Source organism: Rhynchophorus ferrugineus, unplaced genomic scaffold (assembly GCF_030347505.1).
Source record: "Rhynchophorus ferrugineus isolate W39M unplaced genomic scaffold, kcgeb_rfMv2 rfM7, whole genome shotgun sequence".
Lineage (NCBI taxonomy): Eukaryota > Metazoa > Arthropoda > Insecta > Coleoptera > Curculionidae > Rhynchophorus > Rhynchophorus ferrugineus.
Genome location: NW_027472586.1, coordinates 30,332,544 through 30,355,819, shown reverse-complemented (window position 1 = coordinate 30,355,819; position 23,276 = coordinate 30,332,544). Strand labels below are relative to the sequence as shown.

Below are 23,276 nucleotides of genomic sequence, written 5' to 3'. Positions count from 1 at the left end.
ACAGGTCAATTGAAAGGTGTCCGGCCTACCATAGTAAAACACATTTTTTTTGTGTCCTTTGCTTCAAAATAGGGCTCAGTTTCGGCGATCAGCTCTTCATTGGATGAACATTTCTTCCCAGAAAGCATTCTTTTGAAATCTGAGAAAAGGAAATCAGGCCAGATCTGGAGAATACAGTGGATGAGGCTATGCAATAGCCGCTGTTGATGGTCTTTCATTTTTCAAGGTAGTCAATGAAAATTATTCCATGCGCATCCCAAAATACAGACGGCATAACCTTGCCAGCCAAATGTTGCGTTTTTCCACGCTTTGGAGCGGGTTCATCGTGTGCAGTCCACTCGGATGACTTTGGAGTGAAATGATGGAGCCATGTTTCATCCATTGTCACTTATCGACGCAAAAACTCGGGTTTATTACGCTTGATCATTTTCAAACATTGCTTCGAATCATCAACTCGTTGTTGTTTTTGGTCAAAAGTTAGCTCGCGCCGCACCCACTTTGTATAGAGCTTTCTCATGACCAAATATTCGTGAATGATATGATGTACACGTTCAGTTGATATCTTCAGAGTGTCTGCTATTTCATTCACTTTCAAATTTACGGTCGTTCAAAATAATTTTGTGGATTTTTTAATGTTTTCCTCGGTAAAAACCTCTTTTGGGCGTCCACTGCGTTCACCGTCTTCGGTGCTCATTTCACCACGTCTAAACTTAGCATACCAATACTTGATGATAATAACATTGTTGTTGACAAGTTTAGTTGATGATTTGTATAAAAAAATATAATTTTTAATAAACGTGGATTGTTTTTTCGCACCCTTGTCGAAAATCTGCATTTTTACATTACTCCTATCATTTGATGCAAAATGCTTCCGTTTTAAAATATGACAGAATCATCCTGTATAGTAGAACAAAACGCTGTCATTTCACCGAACCACGGAAAGATAGAAAACCGTTTGGTCTTGCGGATTCGTGCGACGCCAGAAGGAATCGGCTCGGCCTATGATTTCGCCGACCTAAGCGAGGATGAAGTGCAGGATAATGCTTGACGCGTGACAACCCGTAACGCCAGCATCCAAGGCAGCGTTTATACTCATCCGTCGTCATACTATTATGAACGTGAGTATTTAACATTGAAAGGTTTTGCTTCACATGAAGAAATTCCTTATAAGTTCCTAATGTTCTGTCTCTTGCGGAATCATCATATTGTTTACGTTAAATTTTCATGTGATACACTAATGTGGAACACAAATTATACCATGTAAAAGAGATAATCAGTCTGTACTTAATTATAATTCTTCATTACTTATAATGAACATTATTAATTACGTTAGACAAAAAGTCTAGCAGATCAGACTCAAAATCAAAGAGATTGGTTTATCAGTTAACCATAAAACCAATTTGGACCTATTTCTTTATGATTTTTCGCTTAGTTATGAACAAAAACTGAAAGAAAATACCTTTTTTGGTATAAAGTTTGCTTTTGTAATAGTTATAGTAATAATGCTCATATATGATTTTTTTATATTAATTTTTTTATAAATTCAAATTATTTCTTTAATTCTTTATTTCTTTGACCAAAAATATGTTGTTTTTCAAAATTCATTACCCATTTTAAATGCTAATCGACAAGAACCTTTATTTTACAATAATAACATTATAAATTAATACTCAACGATCGTAATTTTGTTCGAATAAAACATCGAATGATTATTAAAGTATTTTTGAATATTGTCCATAGTTTTATAGGTCTCTTAAGGTAAAATAAGGGTTATATATCTATTAAGGAGGCAGACTACAGTGTAATTTAGCTGGCGCCCACTCTAGCATGGGAACGTAAAAATATCCAACCAGAAGAAACAAGTTAATTCGATTATTGGAAAGAACATTACGGCTAAACTGTTTCGTCAGCTCCGACCTCTTATTTTCCCTATTTTTTTTTTGGGTGGTTCCCTAACCAATTCCAATCGAAGATTACAGATTCTAAGGTTACGAAAATTGTAACTTACCTAGCTGGTTTGAAGTACTGGCAAAGGTAATCAAATCGATCATCCGGTACTGGAACCCTACTTGAACAAAAAGAAAAAATATCATGATAAAATCTTAAAAAAAAACAATTAAATAAAATACTGATAGTACTGATAGATATGTTTTATATTTATTTAATATTTGTGTGGTATAAATATTGGCAATAAAAAAAGTTTAAAAGTGTTTTTCGTATAAAATATGATTAGAATATTGTTTTAATTCACGATAATTTTTTTTTCACAAAGAATGAACAACGAAAAGTTTGTTAAATGGATTTGTAAACATCAACACATTTTTTTAACTAGAATCTTCTAAGTGGACAAATTATTTCTTATGATAATTATTATTAATATGATATGTATGAGATCAGTCAGTCAGTCTCCTGTGTAAAATATCTTATTTTAAATCTTCTTACACTGCCTTGACATCCTTTTGAAGTACTTAACACTAACCCTTTAAATTGTACTCGTTATGGGTTCTATAGGGATATCACACATCGATTATAGAACCCAAAATTTTATTTTGTAACCGTTGAATGATAACTATATTAGATTTATTAGAAGTTGCCTATAGCCGTTGCCTATATATTGTTATGTTAGGATAGATTTAGATTTTATATAGATTAGATTTGTTTGGTTTGTTTACCTCAAGTCCAATCTATTGCTATTATTATGCAATGTTTCTATTACTTTAGCAAGTACGTGTTGTCGACTGTCGTATGACAACTTTAAGTTGTCGATACACAAGATATTTAATAGGTCAATTAAAAAGTCCCTGGCCTACCATAGTAAAACACATTTTTTTGGCAATTTTTTTATTCAACATAATTCCCCTCAAGGGTGATACACTGATTATGGCGATCCTCCAACTTTTCGATACCATTTTTGTAGTACGATTTGTCCTTTGCTTCAAAATAGGCCTCAGTTTCGGCAATCACCTCTTCATTCGACGAACATTTCTTCCCAGCCTTCCTTTTGAGATCTGAGAACAGGAAATAGTCGACGGGAGCCAGATCTGGAGAATACGGTGGATGAGGAAGCAAATCGAAGCCTAATTTATGGATTTTTGCCATCGTTTCCACTGACTTGTGACACGATGCATTGTTTTGGTGAAGCAGCATTTTCCTTTTGTTCAAATGCGGCCGTTTTTCGGCCATTTTGTCCTTTAAACGGTCCAATAACGCTACATAATAGTCTCTGTTGATGATCCTTCCTTTTTCAAGGTAGTCATTGAAAAATATTCCATGCGCATCCCAAAATACAGACACCATAACCTTGCCAGCCGACTGTTGACTGTCGATTGGACTTCGGAGTGAAATGATGGGGCTATGTTTCATTCATTGTCACATATCGATGCAAAACTCGGGCTTATTACGCTTGATCATCTTGAAACACTGCTCCGACGCATCAACTCGTCGTTGTTTTTGGTTAAAAGTGAGCTTGCGCGACACCCACTTTGCACAGAGCTTTTTCATACCCAAATATTCGTGAATGATATGATGTACACGTTTAGTTGATATCTTTAGAGTGTCTGACATTTCATACAATTTCAATTTACGGTCATTTAAAATCATGCGGATTTTATAAATGTTTTCGTCGGTAACAACCTCTTTTGAGTGTCCACTGTGTTCACCGTCTTCGGTGCTCATTTCACCACGTCTAAACTTAGCATACCAATCCTTGATGGTTGATATTACTGGGGCCTTGTCCGGAAACTCAGCATAAAGCCAAGTTTTTGTTTCAGCTGTATTTCTTCCTTTCAAAAAGCAATATTTTATCAACACGCGAAATTTCTTTTTAACGATTTTTTTCACAATAACAAAAGTGAAGCAGCTCAAAATGCTATAATTCACAAACTAATGATCCGACAGCTCACAAATTTATACAGACATCTCTTGAGGATTAGGGCTAACTAAAAAAACATATGGATTTAATTCTAGTAGCGCCAACTATGTGCCAGGCCGGGAACTTTTCAATTGACCTGTTAGATATATAAACTGAAACCAAAAACTGAGTTAAGCCTTGATAACTGGATGGAAACGTCGACTGGAAAAGTCCATAGCACTGGTTATATTTGCCTGATATTGATCCCTCTGATCTATCTGACAACTATTTAACAATACGTTGAAATAGCAAAAATAGTAAGGATTCTTGGATGTTTCAAAATAGCACTGATGTTTGTAGGCAATATTTTTTATTAAATTAGCGAAACAGAAAGTTCCGTTCCATTATAACAAAGATCTAGTGTAAACATATTTAAAGAATATAATTAATGCATTAATATCATATAATATTAAACTACAACAGAAAAATATTGAATAATCATATTAATCAAAATTATCAGGAGATCGATAGAGATAAAGGTCCATATTATCCACGCATTGATCTACAATTCTCGATACCATTGTCGTCAAACTTTCGCTCTTAATAGACGGCGGAAGCTTGAAAGGAGGAAGTATCTCCTGGTAGTGGACGTAAGGATTCCTGTAGGTTTTCATTGTCTCGATGTGGTCTAACAATTTCTCCCTTCGATCGTTGTAGAGCTTCAAGCCTTCCTCATAAAAGCACTTCAGCCGAAAATCCAATTTCTCGTCTTGGGTTTTGATGAACAACCCTAAACCAACTAACGCGGATGCTTCCACGTTCAATCCCGGTATCACCGGACGTTTCTGGGCCACGAATGTAACGCCCTTAACGACATAGTTGGCCAAGTATTGTTCTAGCATGCCCAGAATTGGTAGTTTTTTGTAGTTAAGGTCGGGGTATTGGGGAGGATGGAACTCTATACCAACCATGTATTGTTCGGCGTTACTCAGGAAGGTTTTTAGACAGTTTTTCGAGTCAAAGAGATAGGTTTTCTCATTATACGAAACTGCAAACTCCAATTTTCCTTTGACGATGACCCGGTTTGCCTTGTAACAAATCGCACAAGCACCATTTTCATACACGTTGTCGGGTATTTTAGTGCAGACCAACGCCTTTGGGAGATTGGATGGCATTTTGTGGTTGTTCACGGGAGGAAGAAACTTATCAGGATTTTTCAGGAACATTTCGACGTGTTCGTTACAGATCCAGTAAAAGTTGAATCGGAACTGTATCAAGCCCGTACGATCCGGCGGTTCGCCACTCGAAATCAACCGATTGAGGAAATGTAAACAAACCGGGCAATAATGCTTGAAGATGCTTTGTCGTTCAAGAAACTCCAAAGGCGTGACCAGCATGTTCCCGAGTCTCAATGGCCATTCATCCCTAATATGACGATGATAATGAATCACCTCCCAGAACATGGTTTCCAAATAGTCTTTGCACTGATGAAATAAAGCCCACCTAGAAGGAGCTATAGATAATTTCGTCAGGCCTTGATATTCTCGGTCGAACCATGCTCGAAAATTGTCAGCTTCCCGTTTCCATTCGTCATATAAATGTGTCATAAATCCATCGCTATATTTGGGGAGACTTCTAGAAACATCATTCGACAAACAAAGTCGCACCTGCTCCAAGCTAGACCCAATATCCACCACGATATTGGGTAAAATGTCTAAAATAGAAAGGTGTTTCGCCTCGTTGATGCTATTAGGGAACCCATCAAAAACAATTCCTAAAGTTGCAGCTCTCTTATCGAAACTCGCAGCTTCTACGGATCTAATAACCATTTCATCAGTTAATTCCCAACCTTTTCTCAACACTGTCTCCATATTTTGAGCCAAGTCCGATAACGGTAAATATTTTAAAACGTACCTCACCGCACTACCTCGGGTGATGATCTTGAATCCGTATTCTTCATGGATCCTTTGCGCTAAATTACTTTTACCGCATTTTGGAGGTCCAGTAACACCTACTCTAAAGGTTATCAAAGGATGTTTAAATTCTGCGTTGATATACTTCAAAGGATCGGCTAAAAACCTGCTTCTATTATCGGGACCAACGACGAAATATATATAACTGCGATGTATCACTGGATATAAACAGTTTCTTTCCTCGGCCAACATATAGGACTGTATGGGGACGGTGTTATTGAAGGCTTGTACAGGACAAGTTTTTCCGAATTTGCTTAGGAAAAAATATCCAGATAACAACAATCTGTCGGCCAATTCCAAACTCACCTCGTATGTGTTCTCCAGGAAAGACGCAGTGCGAAATTTTAATGGTTCTATTAGAAGGTAACTAGCGATGATGGTTTTATTGAAGTTGTCGAGATTGAGATCAATTTCAGCGAATGGTATCAACATTTCTACACATTTCTCTCGAATGCTCTCAATCAATGTCATATCTTTTTGTATCCTATTGAAAATCAACGGTTCTGTTTTGGATAAAAACTCAGCAGGATTTTCTAGAGGTACATCGAATTTCAACGGCGGTAGCTTCGAATCAACTAATTTATTAACCTCATCCACATCTTCTTGTTCCGCCACTGAATCGAAACTGACTTGTGACATTGTCTCTTCTTTCTCATCATCATCCCTAGCTTCCAGCTTTTTAGAGTAACGTTGCTGGCGTTTCTCTTCCATTAATTCGTTGAATAGAGTCGTCCTGTTGTCTCTCCATCTCTCCAGGGCCTTGCTATGGCGGGATTCAATCTCCTGTCGGTGTTTTTCTACGGATTCTTGCCACGATTTCAGAGCTCGATCAACAAACCTCGTTTTCAAATACGCCTCTTTAGAGGATGGGTACAGAACCAAGTCAGGTATCAGTTTGTGCGTCGTCATGAAATCGACGTGAGACCTGCTTCTCGGAAAATCATCGATAACAAAACCTCTAGATCGGAAAGGTTCTTTTAACCAATATCGCTCGATTTTCTCGACATTTTTCTCTAATATGTCATCTTCTTGTTTAAGTAATTTAGCAGTGGATGATGATTTTCCTAATAGATCATCGAAACTAACATACATTAAACCATAATTGTTCGCAATTGCCCTGGATAAAGTTGTTTTTCCAGATCCGGTTACGCCAACGATGCATATCCTAGGTGGTGGGATTTTTTGTGGTTGCGAAAAAACATACCTCGACGGATCCTCCAGAAACTTTTTCAGGTCATCTTCTGTACAGAACGAGTAGTCTTGGTTATTGTATTTCGCCATGAACCTGTCCTTCCCTCTCCATAGTATCCATTTTTCGTAAAATGTAACCGGGCAGTAAAAGGTATCACGTTGACTGGAACTTTTTTCCGATAAATACTCTGATTTTGACTCTATAATTGTCGTGTCTTCTGCATCGGTTCGATCTGTTTCATCCTTATCTACATCGACGATTTCCTCTGGGTTTTCTTCAATCAACTCCGGCAGAGCTTTGTAACGATTCTCTATAGTTTTGATAACCTCTCGAAAAATATCTGGCAAAGACTTGCCACGAACATTGATTTCAATTGGGGTGATATTGTGCTGAAGATAAAAGTCTTTTATTTGGGGCCAGTTCTTGTTAAACTGATTCAGTTCCTTTCTACATTCATCGAGACGGGGTTTCTGATCGACTTGATCTTGCACAGGGGTGGTGTAAAACTCATCGGAATCCAGAATATTGTCTAGAATAGTCCTGACGAAGTTTTTCCTGGTGACTTCCGTGGATTTCGCGGAAGGGCTACGCCAGATAGCATCGACTAGGCCTTGAGATCGGAAAAAATCTCTGTAATCGTCGAAGTATGTATTCTCTCGGTTCTTGTAACGTTCAAGTAGAAAGTCTCCATCTGGATCGTGGAGAAGTATCACTTCGTCGCCTATATATGAGGGGAAAAATTCTTGAAGCACAGAAAGATTGCATATCATGTCGTCGATGATCCATCCTCCATTTCCCAGGCCCTGGGATTGATACTTCTTCTCCGCGATATCAATGTGTTTTAGAAATATCTGCAAAATTCCACTACCACTGATCTGTATGTCATCCAGACCAGCTTTAGACAAGCATTCAGCTACGTGGTCTTGGACGAATTCGTCGAAAACTGTGGCTGGCTTGGCAACGTGCTTCTGTGCCAATTCGGGTGGTAAATATTGAAGTAAATGTTTCCTCTCTGTTATCAGGCCTTTCCAAGTGTTAACGTCCATCTTATATATTGGCACCCCCATACCGTAAACTTCCTCCCGTAATTTTGTCAGAGCGATCGCTCCCTCCGAGTCATCCAGAAGATCTTGAGTGGCAATTCGTTTCATCTGCATGGGAAACGAAGATATCTCGAAATGTTCCTTGTTCTCTACCTTTTCCAACTCTTCTAGTACTTCTTTCATTTGTCCCAATAACAACAAGACGGTTTTGAGCCATTCCTTGATATTCTCGATGCGTTCTCTCTCCAGTTCTTCGACTTCTGCGCGTCTTTGAGCGTTAAGCAGAATCAGAGCTTCAGCGATGGCTTGCTGTTTGATTTTCTCCAGGTACTCGTCGTGTCTCTGGTTCATGTACTCTTTCATGATGCTACCAGCTTCGAGCACAGTACCGTTGAAACAATAAGCCAGACAACGAGCGAGAGCAGATTTTCCACTGAGCTTCGGACCAAAGATCATCATCTTGCAACTAGTTCGAGGGAATGGATACAGCAAATATGGACGTGGATTGTCAGTAAATTTCGCGAATGCTTCATAGTCAGATAAAAAGAAAATCTTGTTCATGAACTGTACAGCGTAGTTGGAGCTGCCTTGTTTTATTGTTCCAGATTTCATAGCAACAGGACATAATGTATTCCAGTCACTCCACGACCACATGAACATATTGCTGGGAACGTTGAACTTTCTCAGCTCCTTGAAATACTCCTTGGGGCTTATGGATATCTTGGTATCGGTAGTTCTCTCACTTTTCTCATCTTCTGTATCTAACAAAGTAACCTGAGTTGTCTCATGCGTCTCCAAGTCACCGGAACTTAATTTTTGCGGAACTAAGACCACTTGAACGTTCATAATCTTTATTCTGGATTTCACTATATTTAACATGTGAGTGACGGTGGTCCTGGCATCTAATTTAATGAAGTACTCAGGATTATGAGATATCACCCTGCTTTTGATAAAGTTTAAGGCCGTGCAGTCGTAGTAATCCAATTGAGATGATACGCTAGCCTTAAAATCGCTCGGTAACTTTACAAGATTCTTCAATCTAAAGTCGTCGATATCTAAAAAGTCGGAATCAAAAAGGTCCTCGTTAAAATCCATCCCGGAATCGGATATGAATATCTCCCGGTAGAGTTTGTTGTAGAAAAGGCGTTGCAAATTCAACACGTCACCTGTTTGTACTTGGAATCTATTACTGTCTCTTTTGTTTAAGGTGTCGATTCCGCTGGAGTAAATATAGATGATGAAGAAGGGCATTTCCAGGAGATTAAATAAAAAGTCGAGCTGTTTCTCGTAATCTAGACCGATCTCCCTTTGGGTGCCTGACTCTGTCGATTGGACAGGATCGGGAGTTTTACTTTCTGCAAATTCAAAATTCAACGTTGACTGCTGAACCGAATCCAGGCCCATCACGCTCCGAAATTTCGATGACACCGACACTAGTGGTTTGCTGGGTGCAATTACAGGCTCGGTAATGGTTGTAACGAGTTCATCGAATATATCTTTAGCGGTGAATATGGCGGATTCGGATGATACCGGGTCCTCCTCGAAAAGGTCGTTGGGAATCACCGGAAGACCGCAAATTACAAACCCTCTATGTCGACTGACCTCGGACTTAACCTTGTTCTGAACCAACCTTAAGATGACATCAATACTGACCGCTCTACCACATCGCAAGTTAAACTCAATGCATTGTCCCGCTCTTCCACCCGATTCGATCTCTTCTTCGATGAGAGTTTGGGGTTCGATGAACGTACAGTTCCAGAATTTGGCCAGTTCTCTGCCGAGCTCCTTCTGGCCAACGTCTGGCTTCCCGATAATAATAAACGAAACTGGTTTTGATTCTAAGTACCGTACTTGAGCTTCTCGTTCTGTGTAAGCATCATATTTGTAGACATTTTGCTTATCGTTTTGGCAATATTGGCTGGCAACATCAGGCGTGGCAAGAAGATAGTTGACTTTGTTCAAAGGATCGATATCCTCAACGGAGTTGTAGTAAGAGTTGGCGCCAGGATACCATTCGTCACATTTTGTCGGTTCTTCCTCGTCCTCATTGTAGTTTAGAAAGGGTACGTGCTTCAAATTCGAAACCCGGAAGATTACGGTCTGATCAACGGGAAAATTCTGAACATTATCATCAAGGGGTAAGTAAAAATTTGTTTTGCTTGGTTTTATGTTGCAGGACATATTAAATCTGTCACTCTGATGTCATGGTAGTATTATTACAGGTATAACAAAAAGATCGGTGAAAATAAATTTAAGAAAACTCAATACTAAAATAATATAACTCTAATAATAATTTAGATAGAAGAATGTATAGAGAAGTGACACACCAAATTTGAAGTACATCGGTTTAGCAGAACTTGAGATATTATGTCAACACTCTCGAAAAAACGTAATTTCGAGAAAAACGCGTTTAAAGTTTCGATTTTAGATGCCACATTAGTGATGCGAATGAAGTTATTTCTCGGAAAATAATTTAAATTTCTAGAATACTCTTAAGGGCATATTCTAAAAGAGTTAATATTTGAAAATATAGATTAGTCAAATATAGAATTAATATAGAATATAAAATAGATTTTTTTATATACATTACAGAATAAATACCCTCTGAGGTGATATTCTACATGTCATATATATATATATATATATATATATATATATATATATATATATATATATATATATATATATATATTAATTATCATAAGAAATATATATTGCCGATGAGGCAGATTGTTAACTACTAAGGGTAATAAAAAAGTGTTTAAGATTTAAAATTATGATTACGCAGCTTGAACGCTATAAATATGAAATAAAATAAACCTAATTGACCAGGCGCGAATGAAGCCATTCAAAGAAAAAAACAGTTTTCAGTTACTAGACGAAATCTGAAGTAACAGTTATAGGACGAATTGTAATATCAGACTAATCTACAAGATAATGTGAAAATAATATTTGAAATGTATCTAAGCATAAGTGAAGAAAATCTAAATTGAAGTGGTTGCTTACACATTGCATTGATTTGCTTATAACCGAAAGGAGCTGGGTAAAAATTAGGCTGCTTGGCCAATTCTTTTCTTTAATGTAAAATAGGAAAAAACTAAGTATACTAAAATATTTGTAACTAAAGTTTATGATTATATTATTATGTATTATATATCAAAACCTTAAGTACCATAGTACAGGTACAACATACGTTACGTTACATTTAATGTTAAAACGGAGAATAATCCGAGTTTGGCGCATAAAATGGTAAAATTATGGAAATAACAATTTTTTTTGTACACAGTAGCGAATACAACAATAGTACGATAGTACACACAGTGAATAAAACGAAATAATAAAAATAATTTCTATATACCTTTCTAATTTTATAAAACACCATATTTAAATTAATTTACATATTTGAACAATGAACAAGAACTCCAAGAACCATATAAATACACATACCATAAAAAAAAAACAAATTCGTTAAGATCAAATACAGCCAATATAGTTAAAACTAAACGAAATAGCAACCACTATATATGAAAGCAGTGAAATTCTCCTAAAAATCTCCAAATATGATCAACTATGATCGCTACTATTCTTGATCCATAAGCCCCATTAAAGAATTGACTACCTCGAGATTTCGATTATCATATTGTACATTTACTAGCCTAAAATGAATGGGTTATCGTATTTTTAAGCTGAAAGAAATCTCAGTCAATACATCATTATTTTTACAAAACAATAATTTATTTACTTATACTCTTACATAATAATGCAGTGTATTTTCCTTGTCTTTAGATCTTTAGGGTGCCGTTGATTTTGTTTATTTGATCCATGTCTACTTTTATTAGCAAATTTAATTATTTCATGGTATCACTGTACACTGTTCCTCAATCTTAGCAAAATGGTTTCTCTCAATTTCAGATTCTTCGACTTTCACTCTTAACAAATTCTAGCTATATCTTAGCTATAAAATAGAATTTAAATCATTACTAAAATATATTATATCTAAAATAAATGTCTAATTATTACCAGTTACTATAACTTTTGCTATTATTCTTGATGGACAAACCTCATTAATGGCTTGACTATTTCCAACACAACAATAATAATTTTCTTCTCTGTTCGGCATATATTGATACCTATTCGATTTCGTTGAAAATGATGTGTTATAAATTTGGCAACTAACATTCCCACTATAAATAAAATTGATACCGATTGGATTTTATAACTTTTAAAAATGTAACCTTACATTCTTCACTTACCCTTGTTCTTCCATATTTTAAAATCAATGTATGTTAGGCCACCAAGAATAACATAATAATTTAATTATTATAACTATAGAATTATTAATGTAACACACCATCTAAATATTCTAGAATTTATTGTTGTTTTGATTTGATCGACGGTACGGATCGAGTCGAAAAGAATGTACCGCCATTAGAAAAGGAAGGCAATATAGTTTATTTCTTTCTATGGTTTATTCTATGCAGGAGGGTGCGCATGCGCCAAATCCGGAGATATTTGTGGAGTAATGTATCCTCAACATACGCAGCCGCTGACAAGTCGCACTAACTATTTAATGAGTATTATGTCTTAAACCTATTCTTTTTGTTATGGCCATGTATTTTGTGTACTTGCTTGTCATAATGTATATTGATATCGGACATAGACTACAACACTGTTTGGCTAAGGCCTATGTCAGTGTGAGATTGACTTTGTTTAAGCAGATATATTCCTAGAGTTAAAAATAGTAGCTTCTTTCATATTAATGTTAGAAAGTTAGGAAGATCAGAATCCAAATAGTCCATTCTCTTGCAGCTATAATTATCAAAAAAAGTTCACTAAATCAAGCATTCCGTCAGGTATTATATTGTCGTGCTTAACATTTCTGTTGGTTAGAAAGTATTAAAAATTATACACATACTATTTTATCATACTCTAAAATATTGAACAATTGGAACAACTTTTCGATACCATAAAATACTGCTGCGATACTAATTTCCTCAGATTCAATTCAATAAACATAAGATTATAAGATTCGATAAACAAATCAATTTTAATGTTCTTTTTATGCGATTTTGCAAATTTTTCTGTTTCTACTTATTGAGAGTAAATATTTAAATCAACAATTGTATTTAAAAAAATATAATAAAATTTAATCAAAACTTTCAAATCACATGACGCATTTTTCAATTATCATCTTGCAGAATGAGGACGATCTTTACCCAGCTCATCTAAAGTTTTGCATTACAACATTACCATAGTGTTTAAAAACAAATTCAAGCTTTGGAAAATTATCAGGTCATCGATCATCAAATAAAAAGAATTTGAACATTACAAATTAAGAACAGTTTAATGAAACTAAATATAATAAAACGTAGCGGTTATCACAGAAATTCGTCCTGACATATTGAAAACTAAACAACACTAGAGAAAACCGATATGAAGATACTTCATGGAATAAGTGGAAAAACGCTTTTGGACAGAAAAAGAGAAAGAAAGAAATATGTCGAAGAGCACCTAGCATGTGGATTTGAACGAAATCCGTTGTTCATAATGTCAATTTTAGGTTTTGCAGTATTAAGAAAAATGCATTGGACAGTTGAAGAATGTAAATATTCGATGGCCTATAACTTGGAAACTATGAGATAAATCAATTCGTAACCAGCATGCCAAAAAGTGCCTAGTGTGTGAATTTGAACGAAACCGTAGCTTAGAACGTCAATTTTAGCTTTTGTCGTAAAAAGAAAAACCGAAGAGTAGTAGTGTGTGAATATGAACGAAATCTGTAGTTCATAAAGTCAATTTTAGTTTTTGTCTGGCTAAGAAACACGCAGTGCAGAAGACCGTTAAAATCAGTGAATTACAAAACAAATTGTTCCAAATATTCTTCAAACAAATAACAAATACAACATGTCCCAACAATGTTTTTCGTGAAAATCGATTTTTATCTAACGAAAAAGCACTCTAGAGGGCTATTTTGCAGGCTGGAAGTCCCCGGTCTGATACATAGACAGACACTCTAAAGATATTAACTGAACGTGTACATCACATAATTCACAAATATTTGGGTATGAGAAAGCTCTGTGCAAAGTGGGTGCCATGCGAGCTCACTATTGACAAAAAACAACGACGAGTTGATGATTCTTAGCAGTGTTTGAAGATGATCAAGCGTATTAAACCCTAGTTTTAGCATCGATATGTGACAACGGACGAAACATGGCTCCATAATTTCACTTCGAAGTCCAATCGACAGTCATCCGAGTGGACTGTACACGATGAACCAGCTCGAAAGCGTGGGAAAATGCAACAGTCGGTTGGCAAGGTTATGGCGTCCGTACCTTGGGATGCACATGGAATAATTTTGATTGACTACCTTGAAAAAGGAAGGAACCATCAACAGCGACCATTACATAGCGTTATTGGACCATTTGAAGGACGAAATCGCAGAAAAACGGTCGTATTTGAAGAAAAAGAAAATGCTGCTTCACCAAGATAATGCACCGAGTCACAAGTCAGTGACAACCATGGCAAAAATCCATGAATTATGCTTCGAATTGCTTCCTCAGTCAGCACATTCTCGAGATCTGGCCCCCAGCGACTATTTCCTGTTCTCAGATTCCAAAATAATACTCGCTGGGAAGACATTTACGTCAAATGAAGAGGAGATTCCATTATTTAAACGGGTTCAGCTACCAACTGCCTTTAAGTATTAGAATAAGACTTAATAATGATATCAATATTTTCTTCTCACGAGAATTTTTCCCTCGTAACTGCTTTTTCAGTTGGAAAACAGATATGAATTAGACAGTATTAAATTTCGTCAAAAACTAATCTATCTAATAATGTTTTTATGTCGACAAAACACAATTTGCGGAAAATGCTGCTATTTTGTATGCAAAAGTCGACATATCTTATCATATCACAATAAAATCGTTTCGAATCGTTAAACATCAGCAATAAAAAATGTTTTGAATCATTTATATAAGACTGGATACCTAAATAGCTCGATACTCGGGTTTCACATGAATTAATAGTGAACAGGACCTCAAATGAAATGAAGTCGAGCTAATGAATGATTATGGGCGATCAAATCCCGGAGATGCTTCACAAAAGGTTGCAAACCCACATTGACACCAAGAAAGCGTGGTGTTTGGTGGCATTGGAATGCAAATATTCATCTTGAGCTGTTTGCCAAATCATTACTTCGATTCTCTAGTATTAATGTGACTGAAGCAGACAATCAAGAAGATGGCCAGAACTGATGAAGACCTAGGAAAGAATTGTCATCCATTACGACAACAGTAACGAACAACGTCAATTTGTAGGGAATTCCCCAATCCTCGAAAAATCTCATGTTGATCGAGGATTGTCATTATGCGGGGATTTTGACACCTCATCGCAAATATAACATTGATAGGAATTCCTACGCTAATATTTTAAACGCTGAGTTTAGTAATTCAACACATTCTTTAGATATAGACCAAGACATACATTGGTTTAAAAGCTGCAGAAAGTATGGAATTTTTGAAAGAAGATGAAAACGTAGCTCGTGTTGTTATTGCAGATTTTTATAGAATTTTCACCAGGCGATTGATTTCGGCGATCTTAATTAATCCTAATTGCCAACATTTTCTTTTATATCCGCTGAAAATCCATCAGAAGTTCAACAACTACAAATTAAATCACTAGTATCAGTGGTAAAGCAATTTCCAGTTCCAAAAATCAGATGACGAAGTGAGAGCTCATGCTATGCTGCAATTTGATCAACATAGACTTGAACTTTATGAAGATGTTATTGATGGTGAATGCTACTTGTGTAAATTGTTTCGTCCTAAAAGGACTTCGGGAGAATACTTGTTCCCAAACTTAAAAATAGTGATGCAGTTAGTGTTCATAATGCCGACTAAATACCGATAATGTAGTGTCTGGTGGAAGGGTGAATATTAACCTAAAAAAATGAATGCAAGGAAAATAGAGAAAAAAGTGATGAATGTCATGAATTATACCGTAACCCATGTTGTGAAAAGATAACAAATAAATATTATTTTAGACTTCGTCATTTCTTAAAATAATTTTGATGGGTATTTATGGAGAACCAACAAATTTTTCTTCTAGTATCTGTAAAGCTCTCTTAAAAGCGTAAAGCTAACTTCAAATGAGGCTTGTGAATTTCATATGGTTTTCGCCCAGAAATTTCTGAAGTTCTGTAGTGATAGTTATGATCACTGATTAAGGTTGGAAATATATATGAATAAAACCGACATAAAAAAACGAAATTATTTTTTCCTCGACACTAATCACTCGACTAATCTCAAAGTCAGTTAAATAACCACTTTAAACGTTGGTATTTCCAATACGCAACAGTGTCAACATTGCTACCATAGAAGAAAGCTCGCTATCGATTGTACGATCCAATAATTCGATCTAATATCAGGTTTCAGATAAGCGTAAATATTTCAGCGATCATTAAAACTAACGATAAATATAGTAAAAACAGAATAAAATATAATTACGTAACGCTATTAAATACGCCGGGTATTGTGAGAGGCGAAGAAAAAATAAAATTATATGTCAAGAAATAGGTAAGTAATGCTAGGACAACAGCTAGAAAGACTGTAATAAGACACTGATAATAACACTATACTATTCCATATTTCTGAAAAGTCCGCAGTTTACTTGTAATTATGGTTAAAGTATAGAATTTCATCTAGAGGTAATTGATATTATTCGTTATTTTTATTACTGGTATCTAGGGAAAGATATGTTCGATATTCGAACAAACAATACCCTGCAGACAGGCAATTATATTTAATTGTGCATAGTTACGCGGAATTAAATAGTATCAACATTTTGTAGATGAACATCACATTTGTTTGCATCACACCAAAGCGCCTTCTTTAAAAACATATTTTATTCACATCAATTTTAGATTTATAAAACAATTATGTAATTTTTAATCGTTATTCGTTATTATGATAAGTTATTCGTTTTATTTTTCAATTCATTATCGGACCTGTGATGATTTATTTCTAAGGCAAAGAATTCAAAATCAAAGAACTGTACTGGTTAGTCGGAAGATACTCCCAACTTGACCTAAGATCATGAGATTGATTTATCAGTAAATTATAAATCCTAGCAGGTCAATTGAAATGTCCCCGACTTACCACAGAAACACATTTTTTTGGCAAAGTTAGTTTTTTATTCAACATAATTCCCTTCAAGGGTGATACACTGATTATAGCGACCCTCCAACTTTTCGATACTATTTTTGTAGTACGATATGTCCTTTGCTTCAAAATAGGTTTTGCTTCAATCAGTTTCTGCGATCACCTCTTCATTCGACGAAAATTCCTTCCCAGCGAGCATTCTTTTGAGATCTGAGAACAGGAAATAGTTGCTGGGGGCCAGATCTGGAGAATACGGTGGATGAGGAAGTAATTCGAAGCCCAATTCATAGATTATTGCCATCGTTTTCACTGACTTGTGACACGGCCCATTGTGTTGGTGAAGGAGCACTTTTTTTTTCTTCAAATGCAGCTGTTTTTCGGCGATTTTGTCCCTCGAACGGTCCAATAACGATATGTAATGGTCGCTATTGATGGTCCTTCCTTTTTCAAGGTACTCAATGAAAATTATTCCATGCGCATCCCAAAATACAGACGCCATAAGCTTGCCAGCCGACTGTTGAGTTTTCCCACGTTTTGGAGCGGGTTCCTCGTGTGTAGTCCACTCGGATGACTGTCGATTAGACTTCGGAGTCAAATGATGGAGCCATGTTTCATCCATTGTCACATATCGACGCAAAAACTCGAGTTTATTACGCTTGATCATCTTCAAACACTGCTCCGAATCATCAACTTGTCGTTGCTTTTGATCAAAAGTGAGCCCGCGCGGCACCCACTTTGCACAAAGTTTTCTGATACCCAAATATTCGTGAATGATATGATGTACACGTTCAGTTGATATCTTTAGACTGTCTGCTATTTCATTCAATTTCAATTTACGGCCATTCCAACAACATCTTTTGGGCGTCCACTGCGTTCACCGTCTTCGGTATTTTTTCCCTTCAAAAACACGCGCGTTTATCAACACGCGAAATTTCTTTTTATCCATTTTATACCTGTTATTTGCACTTATGGGGACAAATATGGGGTTGAACTAAATCATCAAACTTATAGTTACATAACTAATGAAAAATACATGAATGATCTCGAGACCAAATGGATCTACGAAGGTTAGAAAAATAACAGGAATGCACATAAGAAAAAATCCTTTAATCGCCGGCCAAAATAGGAAATTTTAAAGGTTATTTGGAAGAAAATTTAAATCATCTGTACATAATGAGTTGCTGCGATACAAGCAAATACTAGAACCTATATGGACCTATGGAATACAATTAAAGGGATGTTCTGCGATAGGTATTATCAACGTAATGCAAGTGGTGGATACGCCCAGGTACTATCGGTATAAATACTTATACTGAGACCTCCGGAATCCAATTGTCATAGAGGAAATCAAGAGATTCACAACACACCCTGATGAAGATATTCATTCCCATGTTAATACCAAAGTGCTGCAATTCTTGTGTGATCCCGTGAAACTGTGTGATCTTATGTAGTTGTGTAGTGAACTACTAGATGGTAAAAATACTGAAAAATGCTACTAACTTTTTTTGGAGACTAAGTAAAGGCCAATGGGCCTTCTTAGATATGTACCAAGTTTTAAGTCACTGTAGACAAATTGTAAGTTAGTTGGCAACGACGAGTAATAATATATTAGTAAATTTTTAAAAAACTATGATTCAAACATTCAAAATGAGTCATAATGCATAGTTGAATATCCGATTGTATTGAAATAATCATTACTCGAAGGGTTTCTTCACAACAACAACCAACCCCTTTCAGGCCGTTGAAATGACCTGTTGCACGAAGATAGTGAGCATATTAGTGTCCAATTCAAAGAGTTTTTATAAACTTTGTGTTTAACAATGATACAAACATATATTCGACTGCGACTTTGAAAATCATAATAATTAGTGTTGGGAACTATCGACTGATAACGACTATCGACCGTTTAGTAATTGACTATTTTTTACTATCGACTGTTTCAGTCGCTATTTTCGGCCCGACTGATTTTGTTACTGTTTACTATCGACTGTTTCAGTCGTGTACTTTTAGTTACTATTTTTGGTTCTACTAGTTTCACTCGACTTATTTTTAACAGTATACATTAAAAATCATCGCGGTCCAGAGATTCGGCTACTTTCGGAACTATTCGTTTATTCATCGGCGCAATCTACTCGCCGCAAGCCGAAATGCTAAAAGTCGATGTTGCCAAATTTACAGCTAGACTATTTGTTTTATTTTGAAAAATAATATATTTAACAAGACTTTCTGACATTAACTTTAATATTTTGTTTTGACAAAAAAAATAGAGTAGAAACGTTTTTTTAGTATTTAGTAGAATATATAGTTTTTGCAAGATTTGGCAACACTGCATGGTATTGCAAGAAGCGTGCCTGAAAAAAAATGACGATGTACCGTATTGCTCTGATTAAACGTTGGACATTTATTTGTTTAACTATTAAAGCGTTTGATATGGCTATTTATAAAGTTATATTTTGACGTTCCTTTTTACTCAAAAAGAAGGCCTTTTAGTTAACATTTCAGCATTTTAACAGGATTACAAATATGGAGAGTAAAAGGTAAGTTTAGTTTCAGTTGTTACAAATAGAGTAAAATTAATTAAATGACTTAAATTTTGTAGTGTAAGTAAATTAATATGTCAAGTTTGTAACAAGACGTACTTAGTAGCAAAAGAAGAAAGATTTCACCGAAATGCATAGTGCATTTGACTAAAAATAGTAATTACTATTACTAGTCCGAAATTGAAGCGAGTTAGGTTTTGGACAAGTTGTATGTAAAAATTCGTTAAAAAAAACCTTGCTGGCAATTCAAAAAAACATATTTTATCATCAAGGTAAGATCATTTTCCTCACATTAAATCAACCAGTGAATAAAAGTTTTAATCCTCACAATAGAGATCCTATTCGCCAGATTTAGTTCCGACCGATATTTTGATATTTGCAATAAAATGATGGAAAATGCTATGTAAAATAGTTGTATGAGTTTTCACACCATAAAATAACGAATATCTTATCTAGCGACAACACTTACTGAATTATTTCATACAAATTCAACAGTGTTATATTTTATATTTTCATCATTCGACATATTTCATCCGACAATATTGCTATGGAACTAAATATCGACGACAAAACAGCCTCAATAAATCACTTACATAAGGTTGGATACTAAAGGAAGATGGATACGTGGGTTCCACATTAATTTATACCACATTATTTTATAATAATATATATATTATTATAAAATTGAATGAACCGAATTTCCATTTGTGAATAGCTGAAACGAAACTAAATCGAGCCATTTTAGATACGGATGATTATAGGCGAGGAAAATGGAATAATGTGTGAAACAATCGTGGTTGATACCCAAAAGCCCCCCAAAAAAAAACGGTTGCAAAACCCATATTGAAGCCATGAAAGGTGAAGCCAAGTGTCTGATGGGGATGGAAATGTATTGTTCATCATGAATGACTTGAATCTCACCAAATTATTAATTGGACTCTATACTTTAATAACTTAATTACACTTAATAACTCTTATTAACTTAATATCTTTGTCCACTCTTGAATATTGTTTAAATGTTGCTCTTTTATATCTACTATATTTTATTAACAAAATTTAAGTAGTTATTTTTGTTTAAGTATAAAAAGTAATTTAAAGAAAAAACTTTGAGATCAAAGGAACACCTTAAATCTTAGCTTGGTGAATAGAAGATTAAGTTAAAACGTTCCAAAGCTATAAAAATACTGAGAATATTGAATGATTATTGTGAAAAGAGAATAACTATCCACAGGCATAAAAATATTGAATCACCTGAATGCTTGAATTAAGAAATGGTAAAATGTCACAAATCCTTAATTTCTAAAAAGTAATTACACAGATTGAAGTTCCCCATTCCTTGTCCATTCACCATATACCACATACCAACCAGTCTTTAAAACGCAAATGATGGCTTTGGAAAAATATATTTGATTCAAATAAAAAAATATTCATAGTGGAAATTGTTCTACTATTCTATAATACTATATAAAAAGTGTTGAACTGATCGTATCTTTTTCCAGGGGAAATATAATACTATCAACCATATTTGAAGCAATTATAATAAACAGTGTAACTTATAGAACTTCTGAAGAACTTTCTAACTTATAGAAATGATAATTAAAATAACTGCTGAAAGTTAACGAATGGTGTTGGAACATTTTTAATGGGTCAACATATTTAATTGAGAAAAATATTGATGGTGATTTCTGGTACAGTTGGACATAAGTTGATATTTATTAAATAATACTGTTATATTTTAGTGACTGTCAATGTATACTAAAAGGGATACTTATTTTCATTGGGATCGATGGTGCAGAAGGGAAAGTTCTCAGCTGCTGCCGAACTCTTGGTGAGTACGTTAAAAAACGTCGATTTACCGACGTTGGGAACTCCAACGATGCCAACTTTCAAATTGGTGCCGACCCGGCCGATCATAGGCTTCCTCTCTGGCTCTGCGACTTTTTTCGGTGGCATTCTGAAAATAACGAGACATTTGTTGAATCACAAGAACTGCATGTAACGTTTACGAATCAGGACTCGTCTGAGAAAGTTGCCTTGGCGTATTAACGAGTCTGGACAATGATACGGATCAGCGGGCGAACAAACAAAAGGTCCGCTCTCGCGATTTTTGCAATATTCAAATTTCTCTCCGGTACAGTCCGCGTAATAACACGTATTAGCCGGTCGGGCAACTTAATTTCTACAAAATAGCAATTTTCAATCTGATACCGAAATTGTACGGCGCGCTTTTTTCCCCAGACTGGCCGGTATAAAACGGCTCTAATCACCCAGTCCGAACCCTACGCAACCAGCAATTTCGAATTTACTAGCAATTCCGCGACTCCGTATTAATATAATTTGACGTACCACCGGCCCCGGGCGGCATATCGTGAACATATATTTTACGATTTTACCGATTTAATCAATAAAATTGTTTGAAACACTAAAATAAGCTCGGCGGAATCGAAAAAAGTCGAAATTTGCATAGGCACGCCACCGTCTGGTGTAAACCCAGCCTTAGTGAACGTTCCGCCCGGCTCCCAGAGATGTCAGCACGCAAAATGTGCTTGTTCCACTTAATAAATAAACTAACAATTTACCCCTGTAGTTAAACAAATACATGAACAGAAATCACCGGTTTAGAAAACTCACATTCCTTAAAATGTTTCCAATACACACCACAAAATAACCCCGTAATATAATGGCCAATTATTCTAACCTCCAAATCACACCACGATATTAAAAGATCATATGTTGGTTAATTAAAAACACTTCGCGCATAAAATCGATGATAAAATATCAAAACTAAACCATTCACACTTACTTTAATACAATTTTCCTGCCTTAGAATAGTTTTAATTAGGAAATAATACCAGATAACTGGAAAATCAACACAACCGAGAGGTTAAGTGACAGCGACAGCTGTTCGGACGCTATCTATCCTTTAATCGAATATACCTATATATATATATATATATATATATATATATATAAATATATATAAAGATATATAAGACAAAAAACGATTAGCATCGACAACAAACATAGCATATTTTTTACAATGGTTAGTTGTTTGCATAGATATGGTGCGAAGAAGGCTTTGATTTTATTTCTGCTAAACAAATTCCGGTTTAGTGCATTTCCCAATTTTCTGAAGTAGTGTTGGTTAATTTTTCAGATATTTTTATTTATTTGTAAGTTTTATTTTGTATTTAATTAATATATTCATCAATGAAAAATTATTTAGTACTAAACAACTATCCTTTAATTTACTGTATCACGGATAATAAAACAATTTTTTCCGTATGAGTATTACAAATCATTGAAATATGTCCTTAATTTAAATGTGGATATTTTCTAGGTGATGGATTTTCTGAAAATGTATAATCGAGGTAAGTCTTGTAATTTGCTATCTTTTAAAAAAATATTTGCTATCTTTAAAAAAAATACCGAAGAGACTGAAATAATATATATTTGAATATGGGTATTTTACAGATGGTTTTACTAGTTGCATAAATGCGAGCCTAGTTTTAAAATG

General features: G+C 35.2%; 2 protein-coding genes across 3 annotated transcripts in view; both read right to left on the bottom strand.

Annotated features, from left to right (window-relative positions):
- Positions 1 to 22,685, bottom strand: part of LOC143199700 (obg-like ATPase 1) — a 57,537-nt gene extending 34,852 nt beyond the window's left edge. Inside the window, exons 1-3 of one of the 2 annotated variants that reach the window (XM_076409689.1) lie at positions 22,563 to 22,685; positions 21,528 to 21,713; positions 2,009 to 2,065 (exon numbers count right to left, since the gene is read on the bottom strand). In XM_076409689.1, coding sequence (XP_076265804.1) covers positions 2,009 to 2,065; positions 21,528 to 21,712 — 242 coding nt within the window. In that variant the 5' untranslated portion in view covers position 21,713; positions 22,563 to 22,685. Of the gene's footprint in view, positions 1 to 2,008; positions 2,066 to 21,527; positions 21,714 to 22,390; positions 22,519 to 22,562 lie in introns of those variants that run through there. The other variant, XM_076409690.1, reaches the window with a different exon arrangement.
- On the bottom strand, positions 4,208 to 10,371 carry LOC143199696 (adenylate kinase 9-like). The gene has a single exon (XM_076409680.1). It carries the CDS (start codon positions 10,237 to 10,239, stop codon positions 4,354 to 4,356), a length of 5,886 nt encoding a protein of 1,961 aa, XP_076265795.1. The 5' UTR covers positions 10,240 to 10,371; the 3' UTR covers positions 4,208 to 4,353.
- Positions 22,686 to 23,276: the final 591 nt, after the last annotated feature.